The sequence below is a fragment of the Stenella coeruleoalba genome (assembly GCF_951394435.1).
Source record: "Stenella coeruleoalba genome assembly, chromosome: 9".
Taxonomy (NCBI): Eukaryota; Metazoa; Chordata; class Mammalia; order Artiodactyla; family Delphinidae; genus Stenella; species Stenella coeruleoalba.
In genome coordinates, this window is record NC_137155.1 from 12,819,035 (window position 1) to 12,839,782 (window position 20,748).

General features: G+C 36.7%; 1 protein-coding gene across 4 annotated transcripts in view; it reads right to left on the reverse strand.

The window, feature by feature from the left end:
• The window catches only part of SUGCT (succinyl-CoA:glutarate-CoA transferase), a gene marked incomplete at its 5' end in the record, with an annotated part of 694,779 nt that overhangs the window by 671,095 nt on the left and 2,936 nt on the right, over nt 1–20,748 (reverse strand). For 3 of the 4 annotated variants that reach the window (XM_079931161.1, XM_079931162.1, XM_079931164.1), the window contains 4 exons: nt 6,114–6,164; nt 7,249–7,334; nt 11,127–11,200; nt 11,868–11,919. In XM_079931161.1, the coding sequence (XP_079787287.1) occupies nt 6,114–6,164; nt 7,249–7,334; nt 11,127–11,200; nt 11,868–11,919 (263 nt within the window). The remainder of the gene's footprint in view (nt 1–6,113; nt 6,165–7,248; nt 7,335–11,126; nt 11,201–11,867; nt 11,920–20,748) is intronic. The other variant, XM_079931163.1, reaches the window with a different exon arrangement.

The window sequence follows — 20,748 nt, forward strand, 5'->3', positions numbered from 1 at the left end:
TGATACATACATTAAGATACAGGACAGAGAGAGAGAAAGGTTTTCAAGTATGCACCCCAAATCTTAAGCCATACAGGCATCCTTTCCAAATTTCAGGTGCCAATTAACATTCGAGCTGCTTCTCACATGGGCAACTCTATGCAGTATGCCCCAGGGACAGCCCAAGTAGAGATGTGTTTATTTTTTGTTAATGGTTCTACCAAGCCTTGCTTGGAAAATGTGGAGGGAGAATGTGTGTTAGTATAAATAAAACACAAAGCTACAGTTACATTGTCATTTATTCCACATATTTTTCTGAGCTTCTGTCTGCTACTTACACAGCGCTCCTGCAGGCACTAAAGAAAACAAGCTGCATTAAACACACCTAGATTCTTACAGCAGTCATCTCTCTGATGCGTATTCTGCATGGTGCACAGTATAGTACCTTATGCAAATGACATTTGATAAATTATTTTTAATGTTAAAACTCTGTGTGGGTTCCTCAAAAAGTTAAACACAGTTAAGATATGACTCAGAGATGCCAATCCTAGGTATATACCCAAAATAATTGAAAGCAGGGACTTGAACAGGTACTTGTATCCAAATGTTCATAGCAGCATTATTCACAACAGCCAAAAGATGGAAACAACCCAAGTATCCATCAACAGACAAATAAATCCCTCCAGTAAAGTAGAATATGATTCAGCCATAAAAAGGAGCAAAGTTCTGATACATGCTACAACATGGATGAACCTTGAAAACATTATGCTAAGTAAAATTAACCAGGCACAAAAGTACAAATATTATATGATTTCACTTATATGAAATATCTAGAATAGGCAAATTCATAAAGACAGAAAGTAAATTAGAGGTTATCAGAGGCTGAGGGGAGAAGGAAGTGGAGAATTATTGGTTAATGGATACAGTTTGTTTGGAATGATTAAACATAAAGGAAATACACAGCAGTGATGGTTGCACACAATTATGAATGTCATTAATGCTACTGAACTGTACAGTAAAAATGGTTAAAATGACATTTTATGTTATATATATTATACCACAATTTTAAAACTTTTAACTATATAGGGTATTTGTATTTTTAGATTTCTATACCATCATAAATCACATTTCAATTCACATAAAGTATTCAGCTGGATCACAAACAAATTCACTGTTTCAATAAGACAAGAAAATAAATATAATGAATAAGTTATATTAATAGAAAAGTATTCAGAATGTATAAACAGAAAACATTAAAAAACAATATACATGGTGTTATCTCATGTTTATTGGAAAAAATGAGTATACAAGGACATAAAGAGATTTGATATGATACACTAAAATATTAATCTTTTTGTCCATGAGCAGATACTACTTGTATAACAACAGAAAAAAAATTTAAGCTAAAAAGAGGTGTGCTCAGAGTACCATGTAGTATAACTCTCCGAAGTTATAAGAAAAATATGGAAAAGTTAAATTTAGAAGCTAAAGGCTTCCACTGATAAAGATGCCCAGTAGCTTTTTATTATTACCCAAGAACTCAATATGTATGCATTATGATACTTATTGATAAAATATCCCTAGAAAAGTGTATAGCACAGAAGTTATTCTTTGCTCCATTTTATAAATATTTATTTTAAATAAACACATACTATCTATTTACTAGATACTGATTCTTAGTGAGTCTGCCATCCAACATATTCTCCCTCCCTCTCTCTTTAGGGATATTTACCCATTTCAAGATCACGTATGTTCCCTAAAGCGTTAACTAATGCATTCGTTAAAATTCTAAGCAGTGCAGTGCTGAAATCAGAGACATCACAAACCTCCCTGAGTTACATGGATCTCCACACTATCTACAAGTAATACACAAGTCAACTGCTTCAGTGGAGACCAAACATTTATCGCATTTCCCTGATACAAGGATCTACTAGGAAATAAAGTGAGGGGGGAAGAAAGACTTGTTCCCAGTTTTGCTGGTGATCACCTCTTCCTCATCTTGGCGCTCACAGATCACCTAATAATCTATTCTAGAATCTTACCCACAATAAGAAACAAGCACAATTTTGCATGTTAGAGAACTCATCATCTTTTTCTTTTCTTCTGGGAAAAAAAATTTAGGAACAGACTGGATGAGCAAGATCAGAAATAGAGGGGAAGTGACAATAAGAATTTAACTACATTTATCAGTAAAAAAAAAAATCATAAAATAATTTTTAAATGTATGTCAAAGAATGTCCTTACTCTTAGATGTATTCTGCAAATGCTCCTCCCCCTGAGCTATACCCCCCAGGAGATATCTCCTGAAGGATTTAAGGACAAAGTTTCATATCTTTCACTTACTTTCAAATAGTTCAAAATCAGACACACACATACCACATATATTCATATGTAAATAAACAAATACAGCAAAATCTTAAAACTGTTGCATCTAGGCATAGGGTAAATAAGAGTTCATTATACTACTCTTTCCATTTTTCTGTATGTTTGAATTTTTCATAATAAGATGTTGGAGGAAAATAAAACCCATGACACTGCTCTATTGGCCATGATTCACACCCACAATACGGATACTGTCACTGTCAACTAATTAACATAGAGAATTATTTGAAATATAGATGATGTGTTAGGAAGTTATCAAATCATATTGCCATGAAAATACATAGACTTTTCTAAGCAGAGCTTTCTTTTCTACACAACCTATTTTTGGTTAGCCTGGTTGACAAAGGAGTCATACTTTTTGGAGCTCTCATGTACCCAGCTGACTGCTTTGTATAATACTCTGGAACTGTATCTATAAACTAGACTCATTATATTAGCAATCATACCCACCAAGGTCTGAATACAAAGGTTGTTTTGCTACTTTTAAGACCAAAAGAGAAATCCATGCCAGAAAGAATAAAAAGACTAGGCAAAAAATAACTTTTCCTCTAGGCAGTAAGATATATAACTTATGAACTGTATAACTAGCTGAAAGCAAAAGATATGCAAAATGACTGAAGACAATCTATTAAAGTTTAATATGAGTTGAAATGTACTTTATCATTATCAGACATGAAGAGAAACCATGCCCATAATGAAACAATTTAAAATTGTTACAATCTGGTGGAGGACACAGGCAGGATCCAAAGAGAGTGAGAAAGATGTCCCAGCAAATTCATTTCTTTTGGTTAGAATTATACATGTAGGCCTAAAATACTCCAATGTACACTGATGTCTTAGGAGCAAGAGTTATGAATTCCACCTAACACTGCCCCATTGAAAAACCCTAATGAACTTGTAAAGTATTTGTTAAATCAAATCTACAACCTTCACTATTCAGGATAAAATATCAAAATGTTCTGAAATGGAAGCAAATAAGCAGGAACTGTGAACATTGAAGGTGGAACTGAGAAACATAAACCAGAAAGAGAAGAATTAAGCACAATCTCCTAGATGATTCATCATCATCACCATCAGCAGCAGCAGCAGCATAACAACCACTGAAAAGATAAAAAGAAGGGCCTGACACTACTGGGCATACACCCTGAGAAAACCATAATTCAAACAGAGTCATGTACCAAAATGTTCACTGCAGCTCTATTTACAATAGCCAGGACATGGAAGCAACCTAACTGTCCATCAACAGATGAATGGATAAAGAAGATGTGGCACATATATACAATGGAATATTACTCAGCCATAAAAAGAAACGAAATTGAGCTATTTGTAATGAGGTGGATGGACCTAGAGTCTGTCATACAGAGTGAAGTAAGTCAGAAAGAGAAAGACAAATACCGTATACTAACATACATATATGGAATTTAAGAAAAAAAAATGTCATGAACCTAGGGGTAAGACAGGAATAAAGACACAGACCTACTAGAGAATGGACTTGAGGATATGGGGAGGGGGAAGGGTAAGCTGTGACAGTGAGAGAGTGGCATGGACATATATACACTACCAAATGTAAAATAGATAGCTAGTGGGAAGCAGCCGCGTAGCACAGGGAGATCAGCTCGGTGCTTTGTGACCACCTAGAGGGGTGGGATAGGGAGGGTGGGAGGGAGGGAGACGCAAGAGGGAAGAGATATGGGAACATATGTATATGTATAACTGATTCACTTTGTTATAAAGCAGAAACTAACACACCATTGTAAAACAATTATACTCCAATAAAGATGTAAAAAAAAAAAAAAAAAGAAGGGCCTGAGAATGAAGACAATGGGAGTTGAGTCCAAGATGAGGGTCGCTGCCATAGACAAACAAGGCAGGGTGGGCTTCCTTGGTGGCACAGTGGTTGAGAATCTGCCTGCCAATGCAGGGGACACGTGTTCGAGCCTTGGTCTGGGAAGATCCCACATGCCGCGGAACAGCTAAGCCCGTGCGCCACAACTACTGAGCCTGCGCTCTAGAGCCTGCAAGCCATAACTGAGCCCACATGCCACAACTACTGAAGCCTGCGTGCCTAGAGCTGGTGCTCCGCAACAAGAAAAGCCACTGCAATGAGAAGTCCATACCGCAACGAAGAGTAGCCCCCGCCTGCCGCAACTAGAGAAAGCCCGGACGCAGAAATGAAGACCCAATGCAGCCAAAAATGAAAAAATAAAATAAATAAATTTATTTAAAAAAAAACAAGGTAAGGCAATAATAACAAAGAACAATTTAGAAAAATCATATTAAGTTGCAACTGAAAAATAAAATAAAAACAAGCAAACAAACCTAAGTTATGCTATAGAAAAGATGTAGGAAAACAGGACAGTGAGATCAGGACAATTATCAAGCTTTGGGTTTAACATATATCTAGTAAAATTCTAAGTTTGTTGGATTGATCCAACAGAACCAGAGCGGATGATCACTGATTCTGATCTTAATAATTAGAAGACGTTATTTTTCAATCAGCCAGATGATAAGGAAAGAAGCATCAGAGCAATGAAGCTAAAATTGATACTTTGATATAAAACAAATTTGGGGATTTGGTTCTCTAATCAAGGAGATTTACATCCATTACATTTGACTTCAAACTTTTTTTTTTAATTTAATGAATTAATTTATTTATGGCTGTGTTGGGTCTTCGCCGCTGCGCACGGGCTCTTTCCAGTTGCGGTGAGCAGGGGCACGGGCCTCTCATGGCAGTGGCCTCCGCTGCTGCGGAGCGCAGGCTCTAAGCACAGGCTCAGTAGTTGTGGTGCACGGGCCCAGCAGCTCCGCGGCATGTGGGATCCTCCTGGGCCAGGGCTCGAACCTGTGTCCCCTGCCCTGGCAGGTGGATTCTTAACCACAGCGCCACCAGGGAAGCCCTAGACTTGAAACTTTAACAAGAATGGCAAACAGGTTTTATCTCACGTGATGAATCCACCTTCATGTGCACCGGGAACAATAGTAATAGTTAATGCTGAATGAGTGCTGACTATGACTATGGCAGGCACCCTTCTTCACATTTTACACAATATTAACTCAATTCTAACATCCCTAAGAAGTAGGTATTATTACTGTCCCCATTTTGCTAATAAGGGAACTGAGGCATAAAGAAGTTAAGTAACCTGCCTGAAGTCACATGGCTAGTAAGTAAAGAAGGCAGAATTTGAATCCCAGCAGAACACTGGGGTATTCCCCTAACCATTGTGCTGGCTCCTCAAGGAAAGATGCCAAGATCAGGTCTGCACACATCAGCCATCTGAATAAGTGTTAGAAAAACCTTGGGCTCTACAGTGATGTAGACCTAGGGTTCAAACTTCAGCTCCTCCCTTTACTAGCTATGTGATCTTTAGACAATCACTCAAGACCCTTGAGACTCATTTCACCTCTTGTGAAAATGAGGATATAATACTTCATTTACAAGGAAAATTCTGAAGATTTGAGAAGGTAATACGAATAAAGTACCCAGGCCTAAGATCTGATGCAGGGCAGGCACTCGGTCAATGGACACTAGTGCCATAACTGAACACTCTGACACGATGGAGAAATGTTAAACACAATATACCAGAAATTATAAAGCAAATTATACTTAGTATAAAAACGAAGTTAAACTCAAATGGCACTTACAGCAAAATTTCAGATTGCCAATGAAATAATGTTTTAAAATATTTTTACTCATATTCAAATCCCTAATTACAACCCAGGTGACAAGATGCCTTCTATAGAGCATACTGTACCTCTTTGATGATTTTCACCCCTTTTGGATCCTTGATATTAACAGCTATACTCTAAAAATTAAAAATATATATATTAAAATAGTATCTTAAAAATTTTTCTTATTGCTCACAGTTCAATAAGAGAGCCATTCATATTACAGATTTCTCCTCTTAAAGTAAATGCATTTTCCTCACGAAGAAACATTTAAATAATTTTTACTGATTTTATTTTCAATTCGGATATGTTAGGATGATAGTAAGGATTATAGTAAAAATTCTTCAAATAATAATACCAAATGTAGGCAATTAGCAATCTCCAAAAGAATAACAAATGTAACAAATCAAGTGATTCCTCACTTTAATAAAATTAGTTCCATTAAAAACCATTATAGGGCTTCCCTGGTGGCGCAGTGCTTGGGAGTCTGCCTGCCGATGCAGGGGACACGGGCTCGTGCCCCGGTCCGGGAAGATCCCACATGCTGCGGAGCGGCTGGGCCCGTGAGCCATGGCCGCTGAGCCTGCGCGTCCAGAGCCTGTGCTCCGCAACGGGAGAGGCCACAGCAGTGAGAGGGCCGCGTACCGGAAAAAAAAAAACAAAAAAAAAAACATTATAAATTCTCAAAAAATGTTTTAAGTTAGTAGAGAAGGAAAATTAATAAAAAGCTCTACTGTTTCTACTTGGTAACTGGTGAATGAATAAAATAAAATAAAATTTCACCTTATTGGGAATATTACAAAATATCTACCAAAAGGGGCAGAAATAAACAAGCCACAATGATATCAAAAGTTTTGTTATTACAAGAGAATTACACAGGGCTTCCCTGGTGGTGCAGTGGTTAACAATCTGCCTGCCAATGCAGGGGACATGGGTTCAAGCCCTGGTCCGGGAAGATCCCACATGCTGTGGAGCAACTAAGCCCCTGAGTCACAACTACTGAGCCCGTGCGCCTAGAGCCCATGCTCCACAACAAGAGAAGCCGCCGCAATGAGAAGCCCGCGCACTGCAACAAAGAGTAGCCCCCGCTCACCGCAACTAGAGAAAGCCCGCGTGCAGCAACGAAGACCCAAGGCAGCCAAAAATAAATTAATTAATTATTTTTTTTAAAAAAAAAGAGAGAATTACACAAAGAAAGCAAAAAGGGGATAATATTCTTACTTTTTTATTTCGGTTAACACTGAGAAAATAAGTACTTTCTGTCCCCACAAAAGGTGGACCCCAAGTTCGTGTATCATCACCAGCTCCTGAAAATAATAGTATGAACTATTTAACCTTGAAACATCATGAGACATTTCAAATCAACAGGCTTACTCATATGTAAGTTCACAGATGCCTAAACAAGATCAGCGGAATTAGCAACCTAAAGTGGTCTTGGGACCTTGTTAGAACTGCCCAAACTCTTTACCTGTTCATGTAAATCACTAAATCCTCCCATAGCTTCTTTCACTAAAATCCATCCCTGAAAATCAGAATCCAGAAGGGAATATCCTACTGGCAGTCTTTAGATTTAATAAATGGCAAGTCTGAGGGGGAAAAAAATTACTCTCCTACTTCAACAAACAAGTCAGCTCTTTCAGTGTTTTTAGCATTAAATGTGCAAACAAAATGTGGGGTCTACACAATATTTTTGTTAAATATAATTTAAATCAGGATAATGATAAGTAAGTCTTTATGATAAAGTGGTATCTGAGGCTAGGTATAAAACAATGATAAATAAATCTATTTTTTAAATTCTGTAGCAATAAATCAGAAAAAGCAAAATAAGCTACTGAATAGCAAATGTCAGTAATTTAAGATGCTATTTAGAATAAAATTTTAGTAGTCTAGGTCTTGCTTCAAAGTAAAAGTTCAAAAACATCAAAAATAGGGTATTTTATTCTAAACATCTACTTCAAATGATTCTGAAAAGTACTTGTGTTTGATTCAAAGATAACACTATCGAGTTACAGAAAAAGAGTTTTCTTTGCACAAAAAGCAAACAATGTAGATGGAGCTCAGAAAGTGAATCAACAATTAATAGGCACAAATTAGTATCACTTAAATTAAGATTTTTATAAGTTCTGATTAAATATTGATATTAGAAACTAATCACTACCTAAGTATTACTAGCCCTCAATAAGAGAGAATTTGTGAATATGGGTTAAAGTTTAAATTCTAATCTCATTTAAATGATATGATTAATTTATTAGCCCATTAGACTTTACCCACTGAAACTGATAAAAAAAAAACAGTCACAGCCTTTTAGAAAACAAAACAGAAGCTAAAGAATAGACTCCTTTACTAAAAACAAAAAACTAAAAACCTCACAAGAGAAAGCGAGAACACAGGACAGAGGAGAAAAGAAGCATTAGTTCTAACTGGGGATGAACTGATAAACAACACAAAGCAATAAATAGTAAGTATCAAACTGAACAGCATGCTCAAAACGTCAGGGGAAAAAATAAACTACAAGAGTCCACAAAGACAATCTCCTAGTAATAAACCGGTTATAGGCTTCACGGAAAAATGTATGTGTGAATCTGGATCTTCAAGATCAGATAGGACCTCCCAGAGGCTGGAGAGAGTCCAGCCACTTCCATTTTTTTGAAGGTCTCAATACATTAAATTAAAAAAAAAAAAATTTGTTTTTAAGAGAGCAATGTCAAGATAAGGCTAAAAGTAGAGAGCTTATTTTAAATGTTTACATTCATCTCTTGGGTGGAAATAATGTCAGAAATCTAAACTGGAGGCCTACATGGCTTTCCTGCCCCACCTGGTCCTGGTGCATAACCTGGGTTTAAGAGACGCAGAAGGATAGGATATGTGCTGACGGCCCATGAAATGAAATAAGGGTTAAAGGTCACAAACTGGTAAAACTGGCAATTTGAGAGGCATGTTTTATTTGACCCACACACAACTTAAAGTTTTTAAATATCTGCCATGATTTCAAAATCTAGAGACAGTACATAAAAATTCAGACTGCCTTTCTTATATGATATTTCAACACATTCATCCATTCAGCAAATAGTTATTGGGTGCCTACTATGTCACAAACACTGCTCTCTGCAGAGCAGACACAGCAGTGAACAAAGATCAACATCTCTGCCCAGGTATGCCTGCCTCTTGGTGACAACCCTGGAATAACAGCAGCATCATTGGCTGCCCAGCCCACTTCATTCATTTAGGTTACCTGCCTGGCCCTGCAGGCATAGCGTTTACACCCACCGAAAGACTCTAAAATGAGAAGAAAAAAATATACTTAAGCTTGATACGCTCTTTGATTACTCAAATAAGAATAATCTAAGTCCCAAGTCAGAAAACTACAACGAAATTTAATTTAAGAACTGAGGAAGTGGACAGTAAAAGAGACTGAAATGTGAAAATACTGCCAAGGGACTTTTCTTCATATCTGTTGAATAACTATCTCGAAAAAACAAAATATATAATATGAACATTAAAACGTACTGAGCAAAAGGGTTAAAGGAGAGAGACCAATTAGTAAGAAAAAGAGCAATGAACATCTGCTAGGAACAAAGCTTGATGCCTAGTGTATGGCTATGGGACATAATAAAGGCCTAGACTAAGGAAAGGGTCCCCCAGTGTGGAAATGAAAAAGTACAAAGGAAAAACAGGACTAAGCAAACAGGGATTAGTGATTTCTAAAATTAATAAAAATAAAGTCATTCCCTCAGTATTCATGAGGGACTGCTTCCAGCACCCGCTGAGGACACCAAAATTGGCAGATGTTCAAGTCCCATAATTGGCCCTCCATATCCACCAGTACAGCATCCGCAGATTCAACCAATCGCAGATCATAAAAGTACCCAATCTGTGGCTGGCTAAATCCATAAATGCAGAACCCGTGGATACGAAGGGCAAACTGTACAAATATTTAACCTAGTGATCAAATGAAGTAGCAACAGAAATCATATTGGCTATTCTATCTAGAAATGGAAGACCCAATGCTTGAAATTAGAAAGTATGTGGTATTAAAACTGGATAGCAATGTGAAAATTAGAAGTTTTGTGGTACCTGTAACAGAAAAAAAAAAGATGTTCAGCTAGAAAGTAAACATTATTCAGCATGTATCCAGCAATGACCAAAAGTGATAAATATCACTGACTGGATAAATGAAGCATTATCTCTGGAAAGCAGGATTCACCAGGCTCTTCTATCACCTGGAGCCTGACAAGCACAGGGCCAGATAAATATAAAATATATAACATTCCCCATGCTGATCAGAGAATCTTCTGCTAACTGCTTTGGCCTCTTAAGAAGATCTATGTAGCAGAAAGTTGAATCTTCTAGATCATGCGTTCTACTTTATAGCGTTTAATCACTTATGGTAAATTAATATGTTGATGTAATTATAAACTAGTTTCTTATGGGTCTTATAGATACATGCACACTATTCAAGGCTAGACCATTTTCACTAATTTGGGAATTCTGTTCCAGATCCATAAGCAACAGATCTTGAAGAATAAATAATAATGCTAATTTCTTGCCTTCCCTTTGTCCCCCAGTGAGGGAAGGTGGCCAGGCCCACTCTAACCTCGGTCTCAGCAGCAAGGCTTGTGTGGGGCTCAGAAGGGCCAGGATCAGAGCTGAGTGTCTGGATATTCCTTACTAGCTGTGTGACCGTGGACAAATCCCTTGACCTCTCTGTGTCTCTGTCTTCTTATTTATAATCTAGGAATAATATCAGCTCACAGGCTGTTGTAAAGACTGAATAAATTAATACAGGCAAAGTGCTTAGAATTGTGCCTGGCACTAACCGTTGTTAGCATCATCATTATTTACGTGTTGCACGTCAGTTTCTACCAGAGGCTTCCAGGTGCATGTGAAGGACCTGGCTTAGGCCTTAGCCCTTGGCACGTATAAAGAGTGGAAAGAGATCTAATATTACTATAGGTTCAGAGGAAAATAAAGGAGAAGGGAAAATAATCGCTTCATTTCAATTCTCTCCTCATCCCACATACAGGTACATGGACATTTAAAGAACTATTAAAAATATTTATTAGCTTGTTTCTATGTTTTAAAGAGAGAAGTAGTTTTACCTGGTCTTTCCACTTTTATAACTTCTGCTCCAAGATCTCCTAAATTCATAGTAGCAAAAGGTCCCGCCAGTACTCTACAATGTTAACAATGATAGATAAATTCATTACCATCTTTAAGATTTTTATATTAATTCTTTTCTTAATACTCCATCAACACAGACAAGCTCATATAATGTGAGTAAGAATTAAAATTGTTAAAACTGTTCAAAAAATTGATTTGGCCATATGTATCAAGAGCTTTAAAAAGTATATTCCCTTTGATGCAGTAATTCTACTTTCAGAATTCTATCCTAAGGAAGAAACTGAAAGATTTCCTGAGGCAAAGATTTATGTACAAGGAAGTCTCATTTATAATATAAAAACACTGGAGGATGACTAGGTAATTATGTGACAACTATATACTATAATAAAATATCTTATATTTTTTGTTGAATTTCGAATGACATGAGAAAATACTCAAAATATAACATTATGTTTAAAATGTGGATAAACCTGTAATTTCAATATGGTTCCAATTTTTATTTTCAAAAGTTATATATAAATATGCAGATTGGAAATAAATGTATAAGTATTATACTAATTGTCTCATAGAATGATGAAATTACAGGAAATTTTCTTGGTTTTTCTTTCCAAAATTTCAATGATAAGCTTATAAACACCTTCTTATAATCCAAGAAATAAATGCCTTTTTAAAGAAGGGGGAAAACTCAATCACCAAAACACAGATAAACCAATGCAAACCTTGTTAGATCCAGAATTCTTACACCCTCCAATGGCTTCATATTGTCAGTATCTGGCAAAGACAGAAAATACTTAAGTTGATTACTAATTGTCGGAAGGAATAATGCAGAATTCTTCATATTCTTAGTAATATCTATTACTACCAAATAAATAAATAAATTTTCCTTCACATTTCTGCTTTATATATAACACAGAAACCTTGACCCAGTCCAACTAAATCAATCTGTAAAAATTAAAGCCTCTAATACCAGATTATTCCCGATTTAATAAAGTCCAAAGCTACACTTAAGATAGTTTGTCTAATGAAAAATTTAAAAGTGGGACAAACTAATGAAAAATTTAAAAATGGGGGGAGGGGGTGCATAGGCTGAGCACAGAGGGTTTTTAGGACACTGAAAATACTCTGTATGATACTGTAATGATGGATACATGTCATTACACATTTGTCCAAACCCAGAATTGAGAAACAGAACTTTCCATTACCTGAAAGTTTTCTCCTGCCCTTTGCAAACTACCTCTCCCTCCATCCCCAACCTCAGGCAACCATTGATCTGCTTTCTGTCATTTTAGTTTGCATTTCCTAGAATTTTATACAAATGAAATCATACACTATGTACCCTGTCTGGCTTCTTTCATTCAGCATTATGATACTGAGACTCATCCATGTTGTTGCATTTCTATGAGTAGTATCCTACTCTATGGATATACCACATTTGTTTATCCATTCAGCTGCTGATGGACACTGGGTTGGTTCCAGTTTTAGGTTACAGTGGATCAAGCTACTATGAACATTTGTGTACAAGTCCGTGTGTGGACACGTTTTCATTTTTCTTGAGTAAATACCTAGTGGAATGGCTGGGTAATATGGTAAGTTTATGCTTAACTTTCTAAGAAACTGCCAAACAGACTTCCAAAGTGTTTGTACAACAGCGCGCGTTCTAGAAACTCCACATCCTCACAACACTAGGTATTGTTCATCTTTTAAAGGTTAGCCATTCTAATGGGTATATGATGTTTCTCTGTGGTTTTAACTGGCATTTCCTTGTTGACTAATGCTGTTGAAAATCTTTTCATGTAATAATAGGCCATTCATACATCTTCTATTGTGAATTGCCTCACTGCTTTTATTTTTTTTAACTTTTAATCTTATATTGGAGTATAGCTGATTAACAATGTTGTGATAGTTTCAGGTGTACAGCAAAGTGACTGAGTTACACATATACATGTATCTATTCTTTTTCATATTCTTTTCCCATTTAGGTTGTTACATAATATTGAGCAGAGTTCCCTGTGCTATACAGTAAGTCCTTGTTGGTTACCCATTTTGAATATTACAGTGTGTACATGTCAATCCCAAACTCCCTAACTACCCCTTCCCCTGCCTCATTGTTTTTAATACTGAAGCAAAATATTCGAAACAGTGCAAAAATCCACCAACAGGTGAAATGTTAAATAAGCACCTGCACATCCATATAAAAAAATACCATACCAATGTTAAGAAAAATGAGACATTTACATACCCTGACATGTAAAGTTCACCAAGATATATTCCTAAGTTAAAAAATAAATCAAGTTGTAGAATAGAATGTATAATATGATCCTATATTTGTAAAGATACATAATAACATTAATAATACATGTTGGTATTTCTAGGAGCATTCATAAAATTCTACTGGTGGTTAAATCCTGGGGTAAGAATTTATGGAGAACTTTCACGAGCTAAGTTATTTATTTCTGTAATTTTGCTTAATTGTGATTAAGTGTATAATCAGCAAAAAAAAAAGAAAAATGAAAAAGTGAAAACATAAAGAACAAAATGAGAGAGAAAACAAGATATTTTAGAGAAAATAAAACATAGAAAAAGACCTCAAATGTGAGAAGATATTTTGACAACATTAGGAATGAATGGACAAGTAATTCTTTATGTTACATAAGACTCCAAAACTACTGGTCTTATGTACTCATCTCTTTTGGGGCCCTTGTTTTATTTCAAATGATGCAGGAAATATATTTAGAGGTCTCTTCAACCCATAAATCTCACTTCATTATAAATCTATAAAGAGAAGTCTATATTTCTCTACCAATATCAACTCACAACCATAATAAATTTTGTTTAATGACACAAAACTTTTCAAATGAATTAATTTAACATCAGGCAATAGAATTTTACTTTTATTTTCTGAGAAGATAACCAGAAAGGACTTCTAGAGCACATTTAAGTCAAAATCAATTAATGAGTTTTAAACAGTTAAGAGCATAAACCCTGGAGACTGACTGAATTTAATTCTCTGCTTCACTACTTACTACCCTAGTGACCTTGACCAAGGTAACTTCACTTCTCTGAGCTTCAGTTTCCTCATTTGAAACACCTATATCATAGAGTTTGCAAGGATTAAATGAAATGTTATATGTAAAGTGCATAGTACACTTCCTGGAACATGGTAAATGCTCACTAAAAATCAACAATTGTTGTTATCATCATCCTCATCATTGTATTATACAGTCACAATACCTATTAAAGTAGATAATCCAGATCTGAAAACAAGAGAAAAACACATGACTCATGATTATTTCAAAGAACAGAAAATAACATATATGATTCTCAATACTCTATACTTTAAAAAGATATCTATAGCCATATTTTGCCTGTTTGTGAAAGACCAGAATAGGCTGATTACGGGGGGAAAAAAACAGTTGAAAAGAGCATCTATTATAACGTAATTTGTTAAGATATATTGAGCAGCTTGTATATTGCTCTAACTTATTTAGCCTCTAGGATGGAAAGCTATTATGATGATCACAGCTGAGTAACCATGCAAAGCAGTATAACTATAATGAAGTTGCCATCAAATCTATGCTTGCCAGAGCTGCTTCTAGGAACTCCCCTGGTATTTGGCCCTAAGGTTTCCATGACACAAAGAAACTTCAGCAGCACCAGAGTAGATATAATTGACAGATGCCCACACAAGTGGCTCATCTGTATGACAGTAATCATGGCATCCCTCCCCCACTGTACTAGTCAACTACTGAGACATTAAAAAAAAAAAAAGTCGTCATAAAACAAACTGATCGAATACCACTATGAAATACAACATGTGATATACACCGAAATGATTTCTTAATTTGATATTTTACAGAGAACTTAACTACCAGAACTTAGGAGTGAGACAGTAGATGGATATCTCTTCAAAGCTTTATTTAGAATAGTTAGCAGGATATTTTCTTTCTAGCACAGGTTAAAAGTCTTGAAAGAAGCTCTGTTCCTAATAGTATAATTTGGCAGGTAATTTTAGGAGTTTAGAGTACTTGGAAAATTAGAATCCACTGGAAAACATTCCAGGGAACCTAAAAATTTTGAGTTGTTAAAAGGTACTGTGGAAGTGATGCCAAAGTTACGAGGCAATTACACCATTTAGAGACAACCAGAGAACAAGAGCTAGAGGGACAGTAACTTATAATAATTTATAATTCACCTTCCATTGACACTCAGTTTCTTGAGAATTGCCCTTCTCTTGCAAGGACTTGGCTACTACTATGGGATTTGCAATCAAACAGGTTTTTAAACTGTTGGATGCTACTATTTTAATGAAAACTTGAGAAATCTACAGGAAGAACAGTGGAAAAAGACCAGATAAAGGGTTTTTCAATGATAGGTAAAGCATGCTACAACCAAAGTACAAATCAGTGCTAATCCCAAATCCCTCTGCTCTTCTACATTTCCCAGCTTCTCTTGCAATTAGGTTGGGCCCAAATGCCGGGGGCCTGGCCAATGAAACATAAGCTAATTCCAGCCCTGATCCTTAAAAACATCCCACAAAATCCTCCAGGCTTCTATACTCCTGCCACAGTGACCTTGGAAGCTACAATTTTCAAATAGTGTAGCTATATGTGCAAGAAAGATGTTTTATTGTATTAAGCCACTGAGATTGTAGGCTAATTTGTACCACCACCCCATCTAGCCTATCCTGACCAATGAAGAAACCAAGCATTGGAGGAGGAAAAATGGTAGCCTCTAAGCGATCGTAGAGCATCAAAGCCAACAACTGGAAAGTCCATTTCAGGGGTAGGTTGTTTCACTGTTAGCAGCAGTCTTCAAACTGAGAATATGTGAAGACTTTTGTAAGAAATGAATCATTTTAAAGAAATCAATTTCCAGGTCTTCAACTTTCATATACATTTTTTCCTAAAAATAAGCCTTCTTTCATGATAAGCCTTCTCCCACTGGGCAGAAGGAAAACATATTCCTTACACATTACAGCTTTTACCCTCATCTTAGTTCTTGTAAAATCTACTTGTGATAAAAACTTTTAAATATGAACTTAATATATGCAATGAATTGCCTTTCAAAAGTCATTTAGGAGAAAAACCACTGCTATAGACTGGCACGTGGAAAGGTAGAAAACAGCACCAACTTATAGACTTTATAAATCAATTTATAGTTATAGGATTCACAACCAAAAGTCAGGAAGCCGGAGAAAAAAACTTCAGTGTTCAGGCCTCCTTAAAGGGCCAGCCTGAAGTGAACTACTCAGAGGATAAGAAGTGGCTGAAGCAGGTACTCACGGAGCAAATGATAGCAATGAATTACCAAATATGAATGCCCACAAACCCAAGAGGCCCCTGGAACTTCTCCGTGTTGGCGTGGTGGCTCTCCTCCCGGAGAAGACTGAGCAAAGGCAAGACCTTTGTGCCAACTAGGGAAAGGCATCCCTTCCAGGGGACAACCAGCAAAACGCCATCACAGGTACTTGAGGGAAATGATAATTATCACGGCAAAGAAGAAAATGTGTGCACGCGACGCGTGGGAGGGTGGAGGTGGGGCACAGCGTGACTGTGAATGTGATGAGCCTCTTTTGACACAAAAAAGGTAGAGAACCCGATTTTACAGACCCACCGCAGATAAACGGAGGAGGAACAGAAGGGAAAGGAAGGGACAGCCTGGAAGAAGTGTGTGGACGGATACATATGTGAGAAAAAATGTCTTATGATTTGATTTGTTTTCGGGACTTCCCTGATGGTCCAGTGATTTAAGAGTCCGCGCTTCCACCGCATGGGTCACAGGTTCAATCCCCAGTGGGGGAACTAAGATCCCGCATGCCGCATGGCAGGGCCAAAACCAATAAAGAAACAAGCCCATGATTTGTTTTCAACAGCTTCCAATGGGTAATTCTGACGAGCAGGAGATGTCTAGAGGGAATTTAGGATGCTTTCTGTGAAGGGCTACAGAACCCTCCCAGGAACTTCTCTTTAAGGAGTAAAGATAAAAATTATTCTCTAAGGCTTTTAGAGTTTTGGGGGATGGAGAAAGGAGAATGAAAAGCATGCTTCCAAGGACAGAGGAAGGTCTTAAGGTGACCTAGCCATGTTCATGTTATAAATTCTTTCAAACTTTTCACACATTTCATCAAACTGTCCACCAGAAAGGCAGTATTAACATATACTGGCACCAGCAGCATATGAAAACAGTGTTCTCCACCATCTTCCGTAACCCCGCATATGATCACTTGGTTTGGGGAGCATATTGTTTACTTGTTTGTTGTAAATTTAACAGTTAAAAATTTGCATGCTACCACCATTTTAATTTGCATTTGTTTAATGACCTCTAAATTACATTGTTTTTAACACTTGCTCTTTTTCTTCTCAAACATAATCTATTCTTCTCGTTGGCCCGTATTTCTACAGGCGTGTTTATCTTTTTTCTTATTGATTTGTATGGATTCTTCGTGTAGTAAGAATATTAACCTTTTATGAGTCATAATTAGTAAAAGTAATTTTTCTTTATCTGCTGTTTGGTTTTTTGGATGGTTTTGGAATTTCACTTTCAAAAAATCATTTCTTTCACTTTCTGCCTTTGCTATTGTTTCAGAGTTCCTTCAGACTACCCACACCTTCAGTGAGTTGCTAAAAGGACTCAGCACATAGCTGTATTCACGGCTAAAGGTTTATTACAGCAAAATGATACATGACCCAATCAGTCAGTGAAAAAGATGGGCAGAGTCTGGAAAAATCCATGCACAGGCTTCTTATGTTCTCTCCCTCCCATGAGGGGCCACGCCAAGCTTCTTTTGTTGCTTCTTTCTCCAGCAACAAAAAAATTCAGTAACACGTGCAATGTTTCTGCTCAGGGAAGTCTATTACGGACCCAGAATCCAAAGGCTTTATTGAGGGCTTTTCACATAGGCACTCTCTGCTCAGCATGCACCAAAATTCTGGACTCCCAGAAGAACAGCAGGTGCTCACCATAGATCCATAAATCACACTGATTGTACAAATCATCTAGGCACCCTTATTAACTAGGAAGCAGTTCGAGTACCAAGTTCCCAGATGCCAAACAAGGGCCACACTTGTAAGAAGGTCTTTCTAAAGATAGCAGCCTGAGGCCTGCTATGTCAACTCTTTTCTGTATAGGTATCATGTTTTTCCAACCCCACATTATATACTCATGTATAGTTGGTTTTCCCTTTTAAAAAGCTTTTATTTTCCAATTTAAAGTATGTGAGGTTTATTTTTTTCTATTTATATATTAAGTATTTGCTTCTTAGATAAGAGACTAATATTTTTTCTTGCCTTCTATTTTCCTAAACATTTCAGGTTTTCTACAAAAGGTACGCATTGTTTTTACAATTGGAAAAATACAAAGATACCAGTTCTGGCGACATTAAAATTTTACTTACTCCTTTTAAAACAAACATTTGTGTCTGGAAAAGAATAATCATACTCTTACATTTTTCTTCATGTCAAAGTATTCTGTCAATAATTTTATTATTTTCAATGAAAACTTTTATAAGTGTGAATTAATGCATTAACACTTGCATTACACACGGGTGAAGAATATTAGTCTAAAAGAAATAAACATGTATAATACGTTTCACCTGTGCTTGACTACTGTGGATGGTGGATACATGCTTAGAATTGAAAAGAAGATCATTAACAGTAGTTTGGCTCTCAGAGGCAAAAACAAGTTACTTCTAATACCTGCTTTATCAATGAGAACATTACATAAGTGATAGTTAAGTGGTCTACTGCATTCAAGGCAGGTCTCACCTTATCAGTAATTGAGCTAATCAATCCCAGAGATGCCTTTACTTTTCTATGACTGACAGTCTTCAACATGGAACAGCTGACAACAGAACCTATATAAGGAAAACTGAGGTAACCTGAAAGGCTTCAGGAAATATTAAGATAAAGCTTATGCTCTAAGTATACATACAGTAGGCCCTCTGTATCTGTGGGTTCCCCAACTGCAGACTCAACCAGCAGTGTACCGAAAATATTTGGGAGAAAAAAATGCCAAGAAATTCCAAAAAGCACGATTTGAATATGCTGCACCTCCCACAACTATTTACATAGCAGTTGCACCATATTGTCAACTATTTACATATCATTTATATTGTATCAGATATTGTAAGTAATATGGATTTGATTTTAGGTATACACAGGTTGTGTAGTTATATGCAAATACTAAACCATTTTATATAGTAAGGGACTTGAGCACCCTCAGTTTTTGGTATCCAAAGGGGGTTCCTGGAACCAATCCCCTGCAGATACCGAGGGATGACTGTACAAACACTTCTAGGGCTCCCTTCAGCAGCACATATACTAAAATCAGAACAAAAATTTCTATACATAGAAACTATTAAATACATTCTTCTGTCCTAAGAAGTGCTTTCATCATCAAAAATACATTTTTGGGGGGACTTCCCTGGTGGTTCAGGGTTAAGACTCTGTGTTTCCAACGCAGGGGGGCGCAGGTTCAATCCCTGGTCAGAGAACTAAGATTCTATAGGCCGTGCGGCATGGAAAAAAAAAATATATATATATATATATAAACTTTTTAATATCTATATGTATTCAAAAACATGAGGTTTTTGAAGCAGAGATCAGAGTTATTATTACTTACATCAAGAAATGCACCATTTTTCCCACACCTAATATGCCACAGGCGTCATAATGAGAGCTGGTGGACTAGGCGTGCACATACAAGGATTGAACCACAGGATAGGTCCCCAAAATTATAAATCTATTAGTTTGTATGGGATAGCTGCCCAGCAGCTACCTTCTCCCAAGAAAAGCAGAGAAAGCTTATCTCCCTAATGTAAGCAAATTCTCCTTCGGAAGAAAAGGGGATGATCCCTGGGTTCTAACCCTTTGGAATATAAATAAATGTCTCCAGGGGGAAAGATAAACTTCCCTGGGTTTACAATCTCAATCTTGGGAATGTCTCCAAGGCTCTGAGTTTTATACCCCTTTGAAATATAAACATAAACTTCCTGAGAGTTCTCTAACAATCATTTCAGTCATCCTTTAACTTCCAAGGCTTGCCCTTTAACCCAGGCTCTAGTTTCCTTGGCTTAGAAAGCCCTGACCATGCAGAAACATGAAAATATTTACTCCTTGGTAATAAGCAGTAAAACTAACCAAAGTATTTACTTTTGCAGCACTCATTAATACCTGACAGCTACCTAAAATATTGGCTTTCAAACCCTTTCTGGAGAGCCCTAGGAATTCCTTAGCAGTGCCCCAGAAGTGTCTTTTCAGGGAGGTAAAGTAGGGGACAGAGGGAGCAGCTACAAGACCCCAATTCCTGCTTCAAACACAAAGCCATCTGCTCTCATAAAGGCTCTACAAAAAAAAAAAAAAATTTGTTTAATCTACTGAAAAAAGACACACCAAAAAATCTTAGGTAACCCGAATAAAGATCCTCAGTCTTATAGAAATAGACAAGGCCCCATTTTCACTTACACTTAAATTTCCTTAGTGGTACTCTTATACAAGTAAAACTTATAAAACATGCACCACCACAAAGTTAACCAATTAATCTGGGGGCTCCCCATATAACTCATGGGTCCTGAGAAAGTTCCTTGACGTTTTGCCTGTTGAT